General features: G+C 32.6%; 3 protein-coding genes and 1 long non-coding RNA gene across 6 annotated transcripts; 2 read left to right on the top strand and 2 right to left on the bottom strand.

Moving 5' to 3' along the window:
• Positions 1 to 105: 105 nt before the first annotated feature.
• On the bottom strand, positions 106 to 3,063 carry LOC133029281 (uncharacterized). The gene is made up of 3 exons (XR_009683434.1): positions 979 to 3,063; positions 772 to 881; positions 106 to 524 (listed from the first exon to the last, which is right to left on the bottom strand). It is a non-coding gene; the product is annotated as an uncharacterized LOC133029281 (long non-coding RNA).
• Positions 3,064 to 9,610: 6,547 nt separating this feature from the next.
• LOC115704539 (ethylene-response factor C3-like) lies at positions 9,611 to 11,034 on the bottom strand. Its single transcript, XM_061109984.1, has one exon. It carries the CDS (start codon positions 11,032 to 11,034, stop codon positions 10,336 to 10,338), a length of 699 nt encoding a protein of 232 aa, XP_060965967.1. The 3' UTR covers positions 9,611 to 10,335.
• Positions 11,035 to 14,952: 3,918 nt separating this feature from the next.
• Positions 14,953 to 16,542, top strand: LOC115707094 (uncharacterized). The gene is made up of 4 exons (XM_030634937.2): positions 14,953 to 15,735; positions 15,812 to 15,901; positions 15,982 to 16,049; positions 16,138 to 16,542. The coding sequence occupies exons 1-4, from the start codon at positions 15,019 to 15,021 to the stop codon at positions 16,253 to 16,255; spliced, it is 993 nt and encodes a 330-aa protein (XP_030490797.2). The 5' UTR covers positions 14,953 to 15,018; the 3' UTR covers positions 16,256 to 16,542.
• Positions 16,543 to 17,643: 1,101 nt separating this feature from the next.
• On the top strand, positions 17,644 to 20,621 carry LOC115707095 (COMPASS-like H3K4 histone methylase component WDR5B). 3 transcript variants are annotated; one of them, XM_030634938.2, is made up of 3 exons: positions 17,644 to 17,847; positions 18,423 to 19,116; positions 20,053 to 20,621. In XM_030634938.2, exons 2-3 carry the CDS (start codon positions 18,460 to 18,462, stop codon positions 20,341 to 20,343), a joined length of 948 nt encoding a protein of 315 aa, XP_030490798.1. In that variant the 5' UTR covers positions 17,644 to 17,847; positions 18,423 to 18,459; the 3' UTR covers positions 20,344 to 20,621. The 3 variants fall into 3 exon arrangements, with proteins under 3 accessions (XP_030490798.1, XP_030490800.1, XP_030490799.1); XM_030634940.2 differs by having other exon boundaries at positions 17,674 to 17,847; positions 18,432 to 19,116; XM_030634939.2 differs by having other exon boundaries at positions 17,674 to 17,847; positions 18,418 to 19,116.
• The last annotated feature ends 1,886 nt before the right edge of the window (positions 20,622 to 22,507 follow it).

Below are 22,507 nucleotides of genomic sequence, written 5' to 3'. Positions count from 1 at the left end.
CAAAGTAAGAAAAATCCTAAACTCATATTAAAAACGGGGCCTGCAATTCATAGGAAAAAACTTACTCGAGAGCATCATCACTGCTGATTAATGTGCTCTAACAACTTTAGATGTAAAATAATAATATTAAATAAAGTTTAATATACACGAATAAAGTTTAATATACACGAATACTTAATAATCATATACTCTTCAACAATAATTTATATTAATCATTTTATTTTTCACTTTTTACCATAAAAAAGAATAAATAAATAATGAGTTAATTATCTCCTCTCAAAATTGAATGCCTTAAGGGAAAGGACAAAGATGAAGGCGAAGGTGACAGTGAAAGCCACATTGACGATAGCAACCACAGGAAGAAATTCTCGATCATACCCATAGTAACGTCTCACAAATTCTTCTACACTCTCACCATTGTCCATTTCTTCCTTTACATCACCATACTGCGATACCACCAATCCGTACAAGCTCCACGCTATCGGACACCCCCAGTAGTACCATCTCCACCATATCGGAATCCTCTGTTCAAAAATTCAATGTCAACAGCGGTGATTAATTAGTATAAAATTTGAGTGTTTTCTCTGATATGAGATTACAAACCCAAAAACAAGAATCAACCCAGAACATTAACAACATTAACAACACACTCTACATGGAAAATTAATTGATGAGACTCTGAAATTTTTTTTCGAACAGTTGGCGCCCAACTTTTGATTGAACGTGACAGCCTTGATTTAAGAAACATAACCCAACAAGTAGGAAACTTACATGAAAAATTTTACATCTCCAAAGAGCACCCATTTAGCTTTTTGAAATATTTTACATCTTCAAAGAGCATCCATTTAAGCTTTTTCAAAAAAAAAACATTGGCTTCTTCTCTGACTCAAGGACAGTAACCAACAGATCAACACCAAAAGAATCAATATCATAGGAGAGAAGAGAATTAGAGACATGTGAAAATAAGGATCAACTTACCTTGCCATGGATGTTTCAAGCGGTGATTTCTTGTGACGCTGGTGCCGTTTTCTCGTTGCTAGGCTACAAAAATTCAAAAAGGATGTAGCTACTTTATATAATACTTAATTACTTTCCAAGTTTTTAGGCTATACCTAAATTGTATAATATTTTTTTCATTTTGTCAGTTAACGATTGAAAAAATATCAATAATTTTATTTATTTTATTAGAATAATTTATAAAATAATATAAAATTAATTATGAATATTCTGTTAAAGAAGGGTATATTCTGTTAAAATAAACAGATAAACCAAAAACAATCGTTAAACCAAGAATTGGCGTTAGATAGGCACTTTTAATATATAAAGATAATGGTGAACCAAACAAGCTTCTTACACTGTTATTGTTCTATAATATGACTAGAAATTGAAGAACGACAAGCTCGTGACTCGTGAGTGACAGTTGATGAAGGACAACTTGGATGTAGGGATAACACGAATTGCATAGTTATTTTTAGGCTAAAATTGAAATTTGTATTTGGACAAATTTTTGAAAATGCACATTTTAGTCCATGATTTGTGTAGGGGCCATATGTTTTGCATTTTCAAGATCATAAAATCATTTCCAATTAAATTGAAAACCAAATCACATCGGCCGGCTTCCCCTTCTCTGTTAACAAACTCTGTTTAACGACCAAAGCCAAACGATTATTTTTTTTTCTTTTTTGTCTATTGACTGTTCCATTGTTTTTGTCTTTTAACGTTAATTGCTCATTATTTTTCAGCTATGTTGAAATTTGCCTTACAACTTGAAATTGGCTTAAGCAAAAGTACAAGCTAGCTTGTCCAAGTTATGCACTTATTAATCAATAATTCTTAATCTAAATAAGTAAAAAAACAATATATACGTCTATATTTATCCATTCCCAATTATGGTATCATTTTACGTAACAAGGTACTAAAATTATGAGATTAATACAAATCACCATGAATAATGATTTGATAGTCAAATTCACAAGTACGAGCTAATTATTCATCTCTAGAAGAACTCTTGAACAGAGTTGCCACGAAAGCACAAGCATGAGCATGATTAAGACTTAAGAGCCCAGCGATCCCCATTATGAGCTCCCAATTCTAAGTACCATAACGGATCAAGAGAGAATGAATTAACTATTGAAGATTATAAGATTCTATCTTAAAATTAATTGGTCATAAGTGGAATTGTCCATATTCTTATATATAATTCAATACTCTACCACATATTTTATTTAGGACAATGTGAGAAAATGATGAAAGTGATGGTGAAATTGTTCTAATGGCAATAATAAGCCATGCTAGAGCCATGGGCAGAACAAACCCTGAACTCCATTTCGTTTCATAATATGGAGTGGTCTCTTTCTTCCAATTAACGCTGTATAAAGGAGAAAGCACTACTGCACCAATTACATCAGCTAGTATCATGGCCACTGATCTATGAGATGATGTTGATGCTGATGATGATGAGTTTTGGTATGTATAAGAATTGTAGGCACTAGCCATTGATTATACCACAGAAATTTTCAGACCCTTTTTTTTTCTTAATTTTTGGATTGAATGATTTAAGTTGAAAGCCAAGAATGTGGTGTTGTGGGAGATTTAAGTTGAAAGGAATTAGATGGTTAAGGAATCTAGTAGTTGGAAATTAAGCTGCTTTTTATTAGAATATTAGGAAAACTGAGAGGATAGAGTCATCTGTAGATAAACACTCAAATTGCACACTTAAAACGAACACACAATAAATGAAGTCCTTATTAGTTGTGAATCACTTATTTAATTAATTAGCAAAAATATAAATTGAAACATATAATAGAGGCATATATATATACTGATTTCTCTTCCTTAAAACAAACACATAATAAAAAAAAAAAATTCAGTTAATTTCAACCATATACTCATCTACCCTTCAAAGTTTAAACATTAGTGGCTTCTCAACGGTACTTCAAGACAGGGACTCTACAAAGGAACCAAGTTAATGTTAATTACGTAAAGAAGCACCAATTCACAGAACAATAACAACATATAGATATTTGCAGAGAGATATAATTAATTACAGGGGTCCTATCTACTTAAAAAAAAAAAAATTAAAAAATTTAAGGACCACTAACTTATTAGGATCAATTTTCATGAGTTACCATATGACTGAAATATTATCTAGTTATTATTTTAGGTTCCCTTAACTTGGAGGAAACTTAATAAAATTAATATAATATCCGTCCAAGGCCAAAAAAGACACCATATTTTTTTTTTTTCAATTATAACAAACTTTGTAACTAAAAAAGTAAAAAAATCATGATTAAAAATTATCATTGACTAAAGTTATCACTAAAAATTTACGATTAAATTATAATTTATTAGTGACTAAATGTACTTGTTGTTAGTTAAAATTAAAATAGTGATAATTTAGACTATATGAAATGTAAAAATTGTGCTACATTTGACTCAAAAATGATTTTATGATATATTTACATCAATTTTTATGGTTCAATACACAATTATAAAATTTGATGCAAAATTTAATTTAATTAATATTTTTATTAAAAATATAAAAAGAAATAAATACAACTTTATATATTTTATTATGTATAATAATAGAAAAAATAAATATTAGTCCATAATTTAATATTGTCATCACCAAATATACTGTAAAATAATAAAAATAACATAAAAGCAAATAAATAAAAAATTTTGCATTTACGTTGATGTACAAATTTTGTAATATAACAAATGTTGTGTCAAATTCAGTACAATATTTACTATGTGCTAAATCTACATCATATTTTGGCACACCATTATTATTAAGTGTCGTATATTTAACTTTGAATCACTTATGCATCTCTATTAGATATGTTCTTCACTAAAATTTTAACAAGATACTCACTTAGATATAAAGTATTTAAAACGAATTGAGAAAAGTTGAAGAGAAGATACAAAACAATATTTTTATAAAAATAAATGGTAAAAAAATAAAAAAATCATTATTACTTTTCATAAAGATAAAAATAGTGAAAAAAATTACATACAAACTTAACATATACTCGATAAATACAAAATTTATTATCAATACATTTAGTAACACTTTTTTAATCAGTATTGTAACTTTTTAATTAGAAAAGTAAAAATATTTTCAAAAAACATATTCTATAAACCTCTTCTTCACCTTTCAATTTTTTAAGTGAGAATCAAAATTTTAATAATTTTGAAAAAAAAATTAATTTTAAAATTTTTTTAAATATTTTTTTTTTCTTAATCAATATCTTGGACTCCGACCTCAACTTAGATCTTAGGACTCAGACTTCGGCCTTGACCCCAGTCTCGGACTAGGACCACGGCCCCAGCCCAAACCCGTACTTGAACTCGACTACTTAAAAAAAATGAAAATGAAAGTTATAGAACATACTTTTAATTTCTATTTTTAAAATTAAAAAACAAAAGAGCTAGAACACATTTTTATTTTTTAAAGACATAAAATTTAATTTCTTTTTTGCAATTAAATTAAAAAAATTAAAAAATAAAATGTTACTAATACGAAAATACATTTGGGTAAAAATGAATTCTTATTGAATAGAGAAGAAGGTTACAGAGGTATATATACAAAACTCAAAACAGAGCAGGAAACTAATCAACGACTCAGCCTGTAAGGACTAAACTGCCCTTAACTAAAATAACCACCTAACTAACTTAATAACAGAACAGACTTCAACTGAATATAAAACTAAATCTTGTTACCCCCCCTTCAAGGTGGACTGTATAGGTTCTGTACAGCCATCTTGCTAGTGTGAGTCAAGAGTGTTGAAGCAGGTAAGGGCTTTGTGAAAGCATCAGCAAGTTGGAGAGTGCTTGGAACAGGTATGAGCCTAATGGTGGATTGGTTGATTTTGTCACGAACAAAGTGGCAATCTAACTCGATATGCTTGGTTCGTTCGTGGAATGTCGGGTTGTTGGCAATGTGAATGGCCGACTGATTGTCGCAGTAGATGAAGGCAGGGTTTGGTTGCTGAATGTGTAGGTCGCGAAGAAGGTATTGCAGCCAAGTTACCTCACTGGCTGTAGCAGCAAGTGCCCTGTATTCAGCCTCTGCTGAACTTCGTGATATCGTTGGCTGTTTCTTGGTTTTCCAGGAGATGAGACAATCTCCCAAGAAGATGCAGAACCCTGTCGTGGAACGTCTCGTGATGGGGCAAGATGCCCAATCTGAATCCGAAAAACCTCTGAGATGAAGGGAGGAGTTTGCAGTGTATAAAATACCTTGACCGGGGCTGCCTTTGAGATATCGAATGAGATGTTGGAGAGCTTGTAAGTGAGGAGTTCGTGGAGAGGCCATGAATTGACTTAGAACATTGACAGCATATGTTATATCTGGCCTTGACAGTGTTAAATAAAGCAGTTTGCCTATGAGTTGTCTGTAGGTTGATGGATTGGTCAATGGCTCACCTTGTTGATCATCAAGCTTATTTCTAGGATCCATGGGAGCCTTGGCAGGCTTGCTGCCTATGTAACCACTATCCTCAAGTAACTGTAATGTGTATTTGCGTTGTGAAATAAATAGGCTGTCTTTTGTTCTTGCGATCTCAAAGCCAAGGAAATATCTTAGTTTACCAAGGGCTTTGAGTTTAAATTTGTCATGTAGAGAAGCTTGAATTTGTTGGAGAATGGCAATGTTGGGACCAGTAATGACGATATCGTCCACATAAACAAGTAAAGCTATGAAGTTGTCATCTTTTCCTCTAGTGAATAACGTGTAGTCTGCTTGTGATTGATGAAAGCCTTCTTGAATGAGAGCTTCAGTAAGTTTCTTGTACCACTGCCTGGAAGATTGCCGCAAGCCATATATAGATTTTTGAAGTTTGCATACTAGGTTGGTACCTGTGGAATCAGAAGCAGATAAAGTTAGACCAGGAGGTAAAGTCATGTAGACCTCTTCATTGAGGTCTCCGTTTAGGAAGGCATTATTAATGTCGATTTGAAGCATATGCCATTGCTTGATGGTAGAAATGGCAAGTAACAATTTAAATGTGACCATTTTGGCCACCGGAGAGAAAGTATCGAAGAAATCAAGGCCTTCTTGTTGTGTGTATCCTTGAGCCACTAATCTCGCTTTGAACCTTTCCACAGAGCCGTCACTATTTAATTTTATCTTATAGACCCAACGACATCCAATGGCTCGTTTGTTGGGGGGAAGAGGTACGACAATCCAAGTTTTGTTATTGCGTAAAGCTGCCAATTCAGAGTTCATAGCATCCAACCAATGCTGAAATTGTATGGCTTGTTGGTATGTTTGTGGTTCCTTAAGAGAAGTGACTGCAAGAATAAAAGATTTGTATGATTCAGTTAATTTATGATAAGACATGTATTTATCAAGAGAATGGGGAGTGGTATGTTTATCCTTTAATATCGAGTAACATTCAAAGTCCCTGAGGTAGGCAGGGGGCTTTGTAATTCTGCTAGTTCTTCTAGGTGCTACGGTTGGTGCATTGTTGGGAATTTCTGGTGCTACGGTTGGTTCAGCAGGTTCCATTTCTTGATCTGGTACATCAGAATTCTCTTCCTGTAATGGAATATTATCACTAGGAACGACATTGTTAGCAGGAGGATAATCATTTATGGGAGTATTGGAAACATCAGCAGTAGGTAGGATAGTAGTAATGAAGGGATCAATGTGACTATTGTCCTCATTTAGTTTTGAAAATGGGAAAATATGTTCATGAAATACCACGTTTCTAGACAGAAAAATCTGTTTAGTGTTTATATCATATAATCTATATCCCTTTACACCTTGTGGATAGCCAAGAAAAACACAAGCCTTAGCTCTTGGGGCAAATTTAGTTCTATTTGCAGTAAGAGTAGTAGCAAAGGCAAGACACCCAAATGTTTTAAGATGAGTGTAATCTGGCTCTTTTTGAAACAATAATTCATAAGGTGTTTTATTGTTCAAGTTAAAAGAGGGAACACGATTGACAAGGTAAGTAGCTGTCATAATGCATTCAGACCAATACTTGAGAGGTGTGTGGGCTTGAAAACAAAGAGCACGAGCAACATTCAATAAATGTTGGTGTTTTCTTTCAGCTATAGCGTTTTGCTCAGGTGTTTCAACGCAAGTAAAATCATGCAATATTCCATAATTTGAGAAGAGATCTTTAAAGAAAAGCTCAGGTGCATTATCGGATCTAAATCTTTTGATCTTGCAATTGAATTGAGTCTTTACATAAGCCAAGAACTGAGGAATAACAGTATGAACATCAGACTTATGTTTCAAGAGATATATCCAAGTAAACCTAGATTTGTCATCAACAATAGTAAGAAAGAATCTAAAACCCGAGTGGGATTGAACATGATAGGGTCCCCATATGTCACAATGAATCAAATCAAAAATATTATCAGCAAAAGTAATGTTGTTTTTGAAAGGTAATTTCCTTTGTTTAGCCAAAGGACAAATATAGCAAGGAGTATCTTTATGTAATTTTGAGGAATTACAATTTATTTTGCTATCTAAGAGTTTTAAACACTTATTTGAGGGATGTCCAAGCCTTGAGTGCCAGACATCAGCTTTGACAGCAAGAATAGGAGATGCATGAGGGTGAGAATCCAAAATGTACAGCCCATTGTTGGACTCACCTCTGCCAATCTTCTTCTTGTTGGCAAGATCCTGTATAACAAACTGATTAGAAGTAAATAATATATCAAGATTGCTGTCATCAGTGAGGCAGCTTACTGATATTATATTGTACCTAAACTTGGGCACATATAAAACATTATTCAAGATTAGATCTTTGGAAAGAGCTATAGTGCCACTATGATTAACAGTGAGGCTTTCATTATTAGGTAGAATCAACCTAGTTGGACCAACATAACATATGCTTTGAAAAAGGTTTTTATCATAACATATATGTCGAGTTGCCCCAGAATCGAGTATCCAAGATTCTTTTAGATGAAAATTAGACATACTCGAAAGTACTATACCTGGTTTACCTGTATTATTGCCAGCCTCAGAATTAGTGTTAATTGATTGTTGTCCAGCCAAAAGATTCAATAACTGTTGATATTGGGCTGCTGTCAGTTGAGGCAATATAGCTTGTCCCTCGTTTCCAGTTGCAGGTTCAACAGCAGTCTGAATTTGGTTTGCAGATGCCTCTTTCCCTTTGTCATTTTTGTGAAAACCAGGAGGGTATCCGTGAATTTTATAACACTTCTCAACAGTGTGTCCGAGGATGTTGCAGTGAGTACAAAAAGGTCGGTTTCTTTTAGATTGATTAGACTTGTTCCCTTGAGAGTTGTTCTTGTTGCTGTTGCTTTTGTCTCCTTGGAAGGCAAATGCCATGTTCGAATTCGGATCAGCAGTGGAATCAATGTTCCCTTTCTGATTTTCTTCTTGTGTGACCAAGTGAAATACTCTATTTACTTCAGGCAGGGGGTCCATGATGAGAATGTTGCTTCGAACCTGTGAAAAAGAATCTGACAAACCCATCAAGAATGACATTATGTATTCCATATGATGGTGTTCTTGTAATTTCTTAACACCCCCACATGTACAACCATTGCAGACACAATTTGGTCTGTAATTAGACAATTGTTCCCAAACTGTTTTGAGCTTAGTGAAGTACATGCTCACAGTTTGGTTTTCCTGTTTCAAGTTCATCAGATTTCTTCTTAAGTTGTATATGTGTGGCCCATTTTTCTGGTGAAATCTCACCTTAAGGTCAGTCCAGATAGCAGCTGCAGATTCATCATATAAAAGACTAGAAGAAATTTCTTTAGATACTGAGTTTAGAATCCAAGAAATAACAATGTTATTGTTTCTATACCAAGCATTGTACATAATCGAATTAGAAGATTGAGGCTTAGGAATGGTACCATCCAAGAATCCAATCTTGTTCTTGACAGAAATGGCCAATCGCATGGCTCTACTCCAAGACATATAGTTGTCTTGCCCAGTAAGAGGTTGAGACACGAGTATGTTACCTGGGTTGTCTCCATGGTGCAAATAGTATGGATTCGAAGGATCTTCTAATGGATTCCTTTGCTGCGTATGATTGCTTTGATTGTGCGGTCCAGTAACTTCTTCGATGGTCGCGGAAACACCATCGTTATCAGCTCCTTGGATCTCTGCTTGATTATGAGTTTCCATGGCAGAAACGAAACAGATCAGGAAGAAACACTGATCGAAGAATAGAGGTGAAATTCAGAACAGAATTTCAGGAAAGAAGACAGAACTCTTTGCTGGAGAAGACGACACAGCGAAGAGAAAGACGATTCAAGATCGAGGGGAAGCTTCTCTTCCCCGCTCTGATACCATAATACGAAAATACATTTGGGTAAAAATGAATTCTTATTGAATAGAGAAGAAGGTTACAGAGGTATATATACAAAACTCAAAACAGAGCAGGAAACTAATCAACGACTCAGCCTGTAAGGACTAAACTGCCCTTAACTAAAATAACCACCTAACTAACTTAATAACAGAACAGACTTCAACTGAATATAAAACTAAATCTTGTTAGTTACCAAACACCCCTATATACTATTATTATTATTATTATTATTATTATTATTATTTCCTTATTCAATGAATAATATACGTGTAATGAAGCCAGACTTATTTTGGATTGAGTGATCTTGACTCTTGAGTGTGCTTTTAGGACTCAAGCACCTTTAAGTTTAATTTATTTGAAATTTTTGCACCTAAATTCTCTCCATTATTATATCACTTGCACTTAACTTAATTTTTTAAATTTAAATTTTAAGTGTAAAATTCTTCAAACTAGTAAATTATTAATAAATATAAAGTATTATCTATTTTTCACAATTAACTGTAGACTACACACCTTTATACACATCACATGTACTTATATTAGTATAGTACTTAATATTATTATTATTGAGATAATATTGTCTAATATTCCCTTCATCATCATTGTCTCACATCGATTAAATGAGAATATTGTGCGCACTATATAAGCATAATATTAATTTTGATATGATGGTTAATTAAATTATCTAATACATATTATAACAAAAATATTTTTATTTTTAATATTTAATTCACTTTTTCTCACCTAAAAAAAGGCTCTCTTCACTTTAGTTGGTCACCTTAATTAAGTTGCCTAATAACAATGTTTATGTATATAAATATAAATTGAAAGAAGAAAAGAAAGCATTTATTATCTCCAAACTTATATAATTAAAGACAATCTTAATAAGGTGCTACGTACATTACTATATAGCTAATAATTATCAGCAAACTATGGCGCTAGAGATGATCACGTATACCTATATTAAGCACGAAAAACATCATCATCAGCACTTATAAAACTATATACGTAGCTATACTCTGGATGGATCGTGTCAGGTGTCACAATACTTACTTAGAAGCTCTTCCAAGTATTCTGGTCCCAAATCTTCAAGCACCACCAAATGATTTTCTGTTGATATCTTATTATTCTTATTACTATCATTATTCTCATTCATGGAAGTAGTATTAATGTTGTTGTTGGTGTCTTTTATTTGCACCTTCTTTTGGGACCTTTCAGCAGCAGGGCCATTATTATGTCTGAGCATGGAGTACTTTCTTTTGAGAGCTAAGACCGGAGACCAACCTCGGGTATCAAATCCGTACTCGATATCCTTTAGCGACTGCCCAACCTTGTCCGCTGGAAAATTAAGGACTGCCAGCGACCCACGCGTTGTGAATGCAGCTTGATCATAAGCCAAAGCAGCCTCAGCCGCTGTGCCAAAGGTCCCAAGCCACACTCTTGCGCCATTTCTCGTCGAGTCTCTTATCTCCGCAGCGAATTTTCCCCAAGGCCGCTTTCGGACTCCTCTATAGGACACCTCATCATGATCACGATCTTTATCTTTATTATCTTCTTTGGGCTTGGAAATAATCACGTACGACTCTTTGTCCTCTTTTTTATTATAATTAGTACTACTTTTCTTCTCGCTCAATGGTTGGTTGAACAAGCTATCATGATGTTGATGCCCCGACAGAGATTCGATGGAGTACTTGAATGAAGAGTACTTTTGATCATGAGGATCAGAAGACATATTATTATTATTATCAGCTATGTACTATAGACTATATATAAGGGTGGTATATAGGAGGTTTAGTTATTTTTATTTATCAACTAACATTCATATATAATATATTGCTTATTAAAAATTAACTGTACATGTATTATGTTATTATCCAATACCGAGAGTGAGAGTCACAATAATTAAGATTTTAATATTTTAGAGAAAAAATATATACATATATATCCTTTGTGTTTAAGCGAATATTATTAATAACACGAGAACTCTTGCATGGCCAAAAAACAAACTCACAACTCATCACATGCAACTCACTGACTAAATCAGTCGGTCGACTTTTTTCTTTTACAGACTTACTGAAAACAGTTTCCCTGATCAGAGTCGTCCATTAAGTTCTCCAATAATTAGAAGGAGAAGAAAAATAAAATATGGGGTCGATTTTGTACTTATTATTGATTGGCTAATAATACGAGAACTGCTTGAGATCATAGAAGCTTTAATTACATTTACAATATATACTAGCTAGCTAGCTAGATCTGTGAATCTTGATTTGAGTAATAATATTATCTAATGTTATGTCCACAGATCATTCAGACGGAGACATGCACATTATAATTGCTATATATATCACACACTTTTCAGTTTTCACTATTGATATTACCAATAATTCAATAAAATGACTGTTCTGAGCTCAAAACTCCACGTGAATAGGGAAGGTACTTTTAATCATTTTGAAAGGCGCCCGATCTAAATTAAATGAAGCTGTACATATATGATTGTAGTATCAAATAATTACAGCGCAGAGTGTTCTATTATGGGACATATTGCACGAATTGCTCTTAATTATTTTAAGATGTACAATATCACAAGGGTTGCATCTTTAATATTAATAATTTATATGTCATATACTATCGTGTGTTGTGTGTTGTTTTTATGTTATTTATTAAAGAGAAATATTTTCTAGCACCCTTTTACATGTCATTATCATTATTGGTGCAATTAAGTATTGAGTCTCATATAATTTAATACAATGTATCGCTATCCAATCTCAAGACAATATGTCTAAAGGTGCTTGACATCACGGATGCCCAATAATAATATTATTTGTTAAACCAAAATGTGTAAAACCCAATATCTCTTATAGTACTTGTCACCCCATCTCTAGTCGTAACATTATTTAAATGGGTCGACTACTACACATCATAGTTACTTTTATTTTTTTACTAGCATGCAAGTATAATCTTAGCTAGATTTATAAAAATTAGAACATATAGTTGTCATATATATAACTATTGAGAAAATTTATATGTAAAATTGATATATTTTAAATTTGATTAGATATATAATTATATCTATATCTTGACTACCAATGTAGGAGAAAATTTAAAAAATGTTTTTTTTTTCTTCTGAAATCAGTTATTACAGTAGTTCTTAACAAACAACCGTCATTAACCTATCTCGTGGGTTCTTAATCGCCGAGATAGGGTATCCTAACCGCCGTCATTAACATATCTCACGAGTTCTCAATCGCCGAGATAGGGTACTCTATCTCGGCTAAGATAGATCAACAACTCTATGTCGACGGTCAGATCCTCGACAATTGTTAACTGCCGAGATAGGTCTATGTCGTGAGTTTTTAACCGCCGACATAGGGTAATTTTCTTGTAGTGAAAATTATCAAAAATCTACATCATCTAAAAATCTACTTATTAATTTGATGAGCATAATGTTTTGTAAATTTCCCATTTTATTTGGGAAACTTATAAAAATACTGGAATTTAGGTTAATTTTTACAAAAATACTGTCACACGAATTTTTTTTTCAAAAATACTGTATTTTTATAAAACACCAATAGAACACAAAATAGAACAATTCAAAACAACAGTAGAATAATTAAAAAATACCAGTAGAACAATAGTGAAAACTTAGCACAATATACTGTAGTATGAAATTTATAAAAAAACACAGTAAAAAAATAGAAAATACCGTCTGGCAGTATTTTGCATTAATGGACCTTGGGCCAATGAAGAAATAAAGCCCAAAGCTTAGAATGATATTCCTTTGTATGATATATTGAAACCTTTGTAAGTTTGTAACATTATGGCTTTGGGCCTGATGAAAAAACGGATTCATCTTGGGCCGTCCAATTTTGAAAATTTTATTTTCAATAGAGCAAAATAGTCGTAGCCAGAAATTAGAATATCACACTATTACACACTTTTTATTTTATTTGTGCACGCATCATTACTCGTCTAATTTAATGGTACTTTTCCTCTCAGTGTCAAATGAAATTAAGTAACTAACCTATATTAATATTAATGTATTAGAAAGTTATTAATAGTTTTTTCTAAATATATATATATAAATTGCATAATTTTTTAATAAAAAAAATATGCAATTTAAAGATAAAAGTCAATTTGGAATAAATACACGACAACCATGTATCCTTGAACATTACGCTTTCGTTTTCGTTATCGTTGTTCGTTGAGATTTGGACATGTCTTTAATTTTTGCCTTGGATAAGTAGTCCATATTTTTATGTCAGCAAAGTATATTGTAAAAAGAAAATCCACAATCGATTTTTAGAAATCTTATTCCGTTAAGTTCCACTCCTTTAATTAATATTAGTTATTGGCATACAGTACAGTTGGTTTGTTATAACAACTTGTCATTATATAAACCCTAGATAATTACTCAAAGCTTTTTTTAGCTGGCTTACATTTTCTCAAGACACTCATCAAATCCTTAATTATTTATATATGATCTCTATATAACCTTTCTAATTATTTGTTGTGACTTGCGTTGCGATGCTAATTGTTTCTACGTAGTCATCTATGTGTAGGTTAATAAAATAATAATAAGGTGTTATCCCTTAATTAGCTAATGTTCTTTTTATTAAAGTCCAATTCCATTACATCACAAATCTTGTAACAGCAGTCAAGAAAACCAATAAACAATTATTATATGTATATATATGGTAAAACGTCAGTATCTGTTCTTTCTTGTAAATTTTATTATAAGCAAAAACATTAATTTTACAAACGTGACTGAGGGTAAAGATCTATTAAGAAAGTAAATGAATAATTGGTGATAATCACTATTGGTTGGTTGAAAATATATTAATTATTTCCTACTATATATAGTCTATAGAAATGTGGGTATATACTTGTAGATGTCTTATTCGAGATTCCCTTTTTATACTTTCATGTTTATCTATGCTAAACCGAAAAAAATTATTTTCTTATTACTTTGAAAATCATGATTATTTGGTTGGACATTATTAAGGATACATTATTAGGGAGATTACTTTATATATTGTTTTTTAATTTACGGTTTTTGCTTCGATAATTTTTTTAATAATTTTTATGTGATTTATTATACGAATTTTAGTTATAATTTAAATTGCTCCGTTAATTAGTAGTTATTACTATAAGAATTTTTGTATTAAATTCTATAAATATATATATAAAAAAAAAACTGTTTTGAAATACAAAAATAATTTTTTTTTTTTTATTAATAACTCATTCTAAGATTTTCTAATAAAAACTTAAGACAATGCATTCATTTTGTTCTTTTGAAAAAATTTACAGAGAATTTTAGACTACTATCAATGAATAGTGAATAAAATGGTATGCTTTTCTTTATTTTAAACAAAATTATTACACATTTTATACAAATTAATAAATAAATTACTCAAGGTAATTGGGTGCTCTCATTGTAATAGAATATCATTCCTCATAATTTAGCTAATATATATGACCTTATCCTCATAATTTAGCTAATAGGCAGTCCTCTTATTGAAATCTCTTTCTTCCAAAATAACTATAAATAATAAATATTTACAGCAGATGCCACGTATCTACCGTCAAAAGATATGTGTCGTCCACTAATCACGAGTATAAATATAGATTTAACAATACATTCATTCATATATAAACATATAATAGTGTATATATATATATACCACTATAAGAACAAGGGGAAGCACATAATTTATTTATGGCTAGGTTAAAGTTTTTGAATCTCTTATCCTTATATCTTTCTTCCATATGGGCAATCTACAAACACCTTTTATCTAGTTTACTAAACACAAATGGGGTTCCATTCATAGTCAAACTGATTGAGATTTGCTTAGGACTATACTTCTGGTTCTGTGGTCTATCACCATGTACCGTTGATTTAGATGACCAAACCACCATGCATTTCTGGACCGTTAATCACCGCCGAAACAACAAGCCAGATCTAGTTATGATTCATGGCTATGGTGGCAATTCAATCTGGCAGTTTCTGGGCCAAGTGGGTCCTCTGTCTCGAGACTTCAACTTGTACCTTCCAGACTTGTTATTCTTCGGAAAGTCCTATACCAAACGCTCCGACCGGTCTGAGGTTTTCCAAGCCAAATGTGTTGTTGAAGGTTTGAGAAAACTGGGCTTAAAACGTTTCTCGCTTTACGGTATAAGCTATGGTGGTTACGTGGCTTATCAGATGGCCCAGATGTGTCCTGACGAGGTTGAAAGGGTTGTGATTGTGAGTAGTGGGATTGTTTGGACAGAGGATCAAAAACAAGAGCTTCTCCATAAGAAGCATGGGAGATATGGTTTGGAGATTCTTTTGCCACAAAATCCTTGTGATCTACGGCTGTTAGTGAGTCTATCAGTCTACAAATTTAATCCTCTTAAATGGGTACCCGAGTTTGTTGTTAGAAACTTCGTAAAGGTTACAACTTTTCTTGGTTTTTATTATTTGATACATACCATTATTTTGCTCTGTTTTTTAAATTAACTTTTTTTAGGCAACAATGGTATATCGAAAGGAAAAGATAGAAATGGTAGAAGAATTGCGCACCGGAACACTAGATTCTAATTTTCCAGTCCTGACTCAGGTACATAATTATTAGCTTGGTTAATATTTTTCTTGTTTTATCACACTGAGATTGATTTTGCTATTTGTTTTTGGTTCAAGGAAACGCTAATAATCTGGGGTGACAAAGATCATGTATTCCCTTTAAATTTGGCTTATCAGTTACATAGGTATGGGAAAAAATTTAATGTACTAAATATTTAGTATATAGTAGTCTTTTTTTATTGTATGTATTTGAGTTCCATACTTTGATTGCAGACATTTGGGACCCAAGTCGAAGTTGGAGATTATCAAGGACACAGGTCATGCTGCAAATCTCGATTCACCAGAAATCGTCAATGCACTGACCAAGTCATTCATTTCGACCCTTCTCTAGTCCCTAGCTAGCAACAGTACGTAGGCACTTAATGCTAAATTGCACTAATAGCACGTACGCTATAGGAGCAATGTTATTAGGCCATTCAAGGGATCTAATATTATATCAATGTCAAGCATTATAATTTGTTAAAAGGAGTTTTTATATTATTCATTAAATTAAAATATATAGGATCGATATTAAATTGGGTAAGTTTATCCCCTCTTCTAGTGGTTCACCTTAAAATGCATCTTAACAATGTATTTTCCCTTATAGAAATAACATGATGATATACATAAACTCATTTAGTAGTGTAAATGGATCGGGTCGAATTTCATTTGATTATGATTTTGATTATTAATTAAAAAATTAAAAAAATGAAAATAATTTTATAGAACATTATTTTGAAAAATATTTTCACTTTTTTAATTTTAAAAACAAAAAACTAATTAAAAAAGTATTATCAAACGTATCTTTAATTTTAAAATGAATTTTAAAAATAAATTTTGAATAATAATATTAAATATAATAATATAAATGTGACACGTATACAAAAGTATACACATAATTATTAAATAGATAACACTTTAAATTTATTACTAGTTTATTAATTTTAAGAATTTTACCGTTAAAATTTAAATTTAAAAAATTAAATACAAATGAAGTTAAAATGAAAATTTAACCACCAAAAATACTTAAAATATATACGAGCACATATTTAATTACACATTTTAAAAAAAAAATATTTAATTACACTAATACAAAAAATAGTCACGGATTTCGAACTCACTTTTTAGCATGATTTTTTTGGGGTTTTTTTTTTATTTTTTATTTTTACACTATAAAACGAGTTTTTTTGTATTTTTACCGAATTATACATGAAAACTCATGTTGCAACTAGAACAAAAAAAAAAAATAGTATAATAACCCAGGTAAAAAAAATCACTAAAGAAACTACCTTATAAACTCAAACCGTAAATTTAGAAAAAAAAATTAGGCTAATTAGTAATTTTTCCCCCGAACTTTGACATGTACTAAATCGTCCCCTGAACTTTTTTGGCCGTTAAAAATTCTCCCTGAACTATTGAGATTGTTAAATTTAAGGACTTTTGTCTAATTTTAGTAAAAAAATTTTTAACATAGATGAAAATTCAAAGAGCATGATATAGTACATATCAAAGTTTGAGGGGTATAATTTGATAGATATCAAAGTCTGGACAGCATGGTTTAGTACATAAACACTGAAACAGTAAAATTGAATGAAATTAGACAAAAGTCCTTAAATTTAACAATCTCAATAGTTCGGGAAATTTCTAACAGCCAAAAAAATTTAGGGGCACGATTTAGTTCATGTCAAAGTTGAGAGGAAAAATAACTAATTAGCCCAAAAAAAAAATTAAATAGAGATAATTCCCCTTCGGATTTCCCTTTTTTTCATCTATGTAAAACACTCCCTTTTTTAGCTTTCCCCTTTGCACCTTTTCTCTCCGTCTTTTCGAACTCACTGCTCTTCCTCGACGATTCACTCTCTCCGTCATCAACGTTAGCTGGTGTTTCGATTTCCCGGCGTTCTCCAGCCATTTCTTCCCTTCGCTATTCGGTTTCACATTCAGGTTAGTACTCTCGGTCCCTTTTATGTTGCATTATGGAAATACATTTGAAAATCCTCTCGAAAATACACTAGGATTTCATAATCTTAACTCAATCTCAAAAGCGATTTTTGTGAATTTTGGGTCAAATAAATACGTTAATGTATCATTCCATACTTAATTGAGTACCTAAAGTATATCTTAATCATAATCGATTATCATGGTGTTTGGAATTGATCTTTGAGTTGGCGAATGGTAAATTTTTTTTTTTTGAAATAATTCACTCTTGGATTTATTGAAGAGATGGTAGAGTCTCTTGTAACAACCATAAATTTAGTGCATCAAATTAGGGTTTCATTGATATGCAATACTAATTGCCTTGAGATAGTCGTGAGGTGTTATATATGTTTCTTTTTTAATTGATCTCTGTGTGTTTGCAAATATTCCTTGGTGGGATTTTTCTTTCAGTTGTTAAAATTGGGACATTCAAGATCAAGAATCAAACTCACACAAAAAAACTCACCTCAGCCAAAAAAAAAAAACTCACACACAATCTTTTTTGATGAATTTTTCTCCCAATTGATTTCGTTTTAGCGTAGTTATATTAGGTGTAAATCCTGAACAAGACGCACAAGAATGGCGAGCAGCGGGCAAGAGGCGGCGCCTTACACGCCTTACCGGTACCTGAAGACGCTTCGAGCCCACGAACGCTCCATCTCATGTGTCAAATTCTCAAACGACGGCACCCTCTTAGCCTCCGCCTCCCTTGACAAAACCATTGCTATTTGGTCCTCCTCCGCCCTCACTCTCCTCCACCGCCTCGTCGGCCACTCCGAGGGAATCTCCGACCTTTCCTGGTCCTCCGATTCTCACTACATCTGTTCCGCTTCCGACGACCGCACTCTTCGCATCTGGGACGCACGCTCTGCCAAAGGGGAATGCGTCAAGACCCTCCGTGGCCACTCCGACCTAGTCTTCTGCGTTAACTTCAACCCTCAGTCTAACCTCATCGTCTCTGGCTCCTTCGACGAAACGATTAGGATATGGGAAGTCAAAACTGGTAAGTGCCTTCACTCGATTAAGGCTCACTCTATGCCTGTTACCTCCGTACACTTTAATCGTGATGGTTCGCTCATTGTCTCCGGTAGTCATGATGGGTCCTGCAAGATTTGGGACTCTGCCACTGGTGCTTGCTTGAAGACTCTTATTGATGATAAGGTCCCTGCTGTGTCTTTCGCTAAGTTTTCCCCCAATGGCAAGTTCATACTAGTTGCCACTCTCAATGACACACTGGTAAATCCCTTTCCATTTTGTTCTTGTATATCGCTACAAATGTCTATAAATGATTTGGCCTTTTTTTTGTTTGAGCAAATCGTGCTGTCATTCTTTGATCACTAAATTGCGTATTGTACTATCAATAGCTAAAAAATTTCCAGCTAAAAATTACTATACAATGTTTTAGGACGTCTCAGAGAGTAACAAGTAAATGTTTTATTGTTATGTTTAGTTTGTAAGCTACATTTGCTAATCACTGAATCTTGAAATGAATAATAAGGAGTAACAAGTAACCCATCTAGTTGTTATAAGCTTGTATGCTATAATTACTAATTACCGAATCTTAAAATGAATGATAAGAGTAATAACAAGTAAGCATCTTGTTGTTGTTGCCTACCTGTTTGAGACTCAAATTTCCAAAATAATTCTTTAGTTATTGAGAAAAGGGTTAACAATTTTTTTTGTTTAAGATTGTTTCTATTTAGGATTGATTTCTTTTTTTTGAATTAAGTATATCTTTTAAGCAGTAAAAGCACAAACACAATTATAGTTCAATTGTATTAAGCTTCATTCTATGTAGGATTAGTTAACATGCTCATAGTTGTATATCGGGTGTTGGCAGTTCTATTTTCTGATAACTTGTTTTATTGCTTTTCTGATTTATTATAATTTTATCTTTTGTTGTTTTTTATGTGCTTAGCTACCAAATGATTGCTTGTGGTTTGAAAGAATAGCTCAGGCTAAGAGCTATTTAGAGTGAATTTAGAAAACTTCTGCTGTCGTAAGATTATTTACAGAACTTAACTAAATGTCTATACACTAACTGACTGTTAAAACAACTAACAGAATGAAAACAGTTTGCATAACTAAGTCAGTTGTGTGCTTCATGGTTGAAATGCTTATCATGTTGGGGTCTTGTTAATCTTAACTGGTGATCCCTTTCCCTGTTTGCAGAAGCTGTGGAACTACTCAACTGGTAAGTTTTTGAAAATTTACAGTGGGCATGTGAACAAAACATACTGCATAACATCTACATTTTCCGTGACAAATGGTAAATACATTGTGAGTGGATCAGAGGATAAATGTGTTTACTTATGGGATCTCCAACATAAGAATATGGTTCAAAGACTAGAAGGCCATACTGATACAGTCATCTCTGTTTCATGTCACCCTACTGAGAACAAAATTGCCTCTGCTGGCCTTGAAGGTGATAAAACTGTTAGGATTTGGGTTCAAGATGCCTGAGTGGTATGACATTGTAGAAACCGAGAATTCTTCCTATGAAAGAAACTTGTATTCTCTATGGGCTCTGTATATCAATGTAGTTTGTGTTGTTTTGAAAATGGATAGATGCTCTGAGCTACAGGTTCTTGCAAATCGGTTTCCTACCTGATAAATATAAGATAATTATACATGTAAATGGTCATTCTATTTATGCCTTGAGTTGAATCCCTTTGTCAAAGACAGGGCATCTCTAGCTTTTTCAAGTAAAAAATTTGGATGAATAATTCCATTCAACATAACATATTTTTGCTCAGGTCTGTAGAGTCGATTAATAGGAGATATTTTTATTTATCATTTGTCCCCTTAGAAATTCTTCTAGTTAGATGGCTATTTTAATTATTTATTTAACTTTAATGAGACCTAATATATTTAAGTATATTAATGTGTAATTTTTGTTTTCTTTCCCAGACACTTTTGTACAGTATATTCTTTTTTCGAATGTAGGGTTAGTACTGTTGCAAATAACTTTCGGCTTCGATTATTCGGAAGGAATTTGTGGTTGGATTTGCATTCCCCTATGACTTCTTTAACATATCATTCAATTACTCTCTTGCCGTTTTTCCCTCCAAGTTTTTCGTGAGGTACCATCATTTTTCTTCTTCATTTGTTAAAAAAATAAATACAAAAGTTAATTAAATAAAGATACCTTGGCATGTTTACTTTGTTGTAGTGAGTATCTTAATAGAATCAAATTACCCATATATAAATTATGGGACAGGATTTGGTCCCGTTATGCCAAAACAGGGAATACAATCCGTGATTGTACTGTAGCCGTTGGATTAAATTGGGGCATGATCTAATGGCTGGGGTTAAAGTAGGGGTATTTAGGGGGGGAAAAATGGTAACCGGTTGGTTTTTTGTATTTTAAATTAATTAATTTTTGAAAAACTGACACCGATTGGCGATTGACGTGTGAGGTGTGACGTTTGATGTACGGGTGACAGTTAGCAATTTTGAAAAGTCACTAAATAGTGGGTTCGTGGGGTATTTAGGGCACATTTGGTTCTTCTTCACACTTCTTCAGATTTCGTTCTTCTTCTTCTTCTTCTTCTTCTTCTTCTTCTTCTTCTTCTTCTTCACATTTCCTTGTTCTTCTTCTTCTTCTTCTTCTTCTTCACATTTCCTTCTTCTTCTTCTTCACAGTTCCTTCTTCTTGTTCTTCACATTTTCTTGTAGTGATTAAAATTATTTTCAAATTTGGGGGAGGAAACTGCAGTACGTTCGGAGTTACTGTATTTCGTTTTCTGGTTCTCCGTCTCCGACCTCGGTGTACAAGTAAGTTTCTCCGAATGTACCAACTTTATTCTTCTTTTGCATGTTTGTTCGTTCTTTAGTTTGGGGATGTGAAAAATTGTCTAACATTGTTAAAGAAAGATTTAAACTTTTGTAAAGAGAAGTGTTGTTCTTCAACCGTGTATGTGCATTTTATTTTGTTTTTGTGTTCTATTGTACGAAACTTGTTTGAAGATGTATTGGGAATATTCTATTATCAATTAATCTCCTATATAATCATAGCCCACTACCAGAAGCCCAATTAAAAACCAAAGTCATATTTAGGGTTTCATCCGAAAGCATAGCAAAACTTGTTGGCACTATTTCCCTTGCCCAATCTCCGCTCAATCTCTCTATCGGTAGGAGGAATTCCTTTCGAGTATAGTCTGTTGGATTTAATTTTTTTTGGTTATGGTGTGTAATGAATATATAAAGTACTCTTCTATTGTACTCTGGATATATGCAATAATAGTGAATATATTCAGTTATTGAAGATTGGATTTCGTTCTCTGTTTTCACCATTGTCACTGCCATGATTCTTGAATCATGAACGGTAAGGATTAACAATCCTAATACAGTGAAACAATTTTAAGAAAATAATGTAATGGAAGAAAGAAAAGCAATGTAAACATTGGTATGTATAGTGTTGGTGGAAAATAATTATTTTTGAAAATCAATTTTGATTGGTAATTTGGTAATTTTATTGTGAAAGTGTTTTGGATTCACGTGTATGGTCATTTTGGTGTGTATTTTTTTTACCCAAATATTTTACCGTGGGCTGCCCTATATTGACCGAAAAAAATTTTTTGAAAGTAAGGAAAACAATGGAATGGTTAGTTAGGTAAAGAAACTA

The sequence above is a fragment of the Cannabis sativa genome, chromosome 1 (assembly GCF_029168945.1).
Source record: "Cannabis sativa cultivar Pink pepper isolate KNU-18-1 chromosome 1, ASM2916894v1, whole genome shotgun sequence".
NCBI classification, from domain to species: domain Eukaryota; kingdom Viridiplantae; phylum Streptophyta; class Magnoliopsida; order Rosales; family Cannabaceae; genus Cannabis; species Cannabis sativa.
This window is presented reverse-complemented; position numbering and strand designations above follow the sequence as displayed.

What these genes read in the sequence shown, in the direction of transcription:
- LOC115704539 (XM_061109984.1), bottom strand. Translation starts at nt 11,034, where the DNA reads ATGTCTTCTGATCCTCATGATCAAAAGTACTCTTCATTCAAGTACTCC.
- LOC115707095 (XM_030634938.2), top strand. Translation starts at nt 18,460, where the DNA reads ATGGCGAGCAGCGGGCAAGAGGCGGCGCCTTACACGCCTTACCGGTAC. An exon ending in CCACTCTCAATGACACACTG is followed by an intron (nt 19,117 to 20,052) that starts GTAAATCCCTTT and finishes CCCTGTTTGCAG; the next exon opens with AAGCTGTGGAACTACTCAAC.
- LOC115707094 (XM_030634937.2), top strand. Translation starts at nt 15,019, where the DNA reads ATGGCTAGGTTAAAGTTTTTGAATCTCTTATCCTTATATCTTTCTTCC. An exon ending in TTGTTAGAAACTTCGTAAAG is followed by an intron (nt 15,736 to 15,811) that starts GTTACAACTTTT and finishes AACTTTTTTTAG; the next exon opens with GCAACAATGGTATATCGAAA. An exon ending in ATTTTCCAGTCCTGACTCAG is followed by an intron (nt 15,902 to 15,981) that starts GTACATAATTAT and finishes TTTTGGTTCAAG; the next exon opens with GAAACGCTAATAATCTGGGG.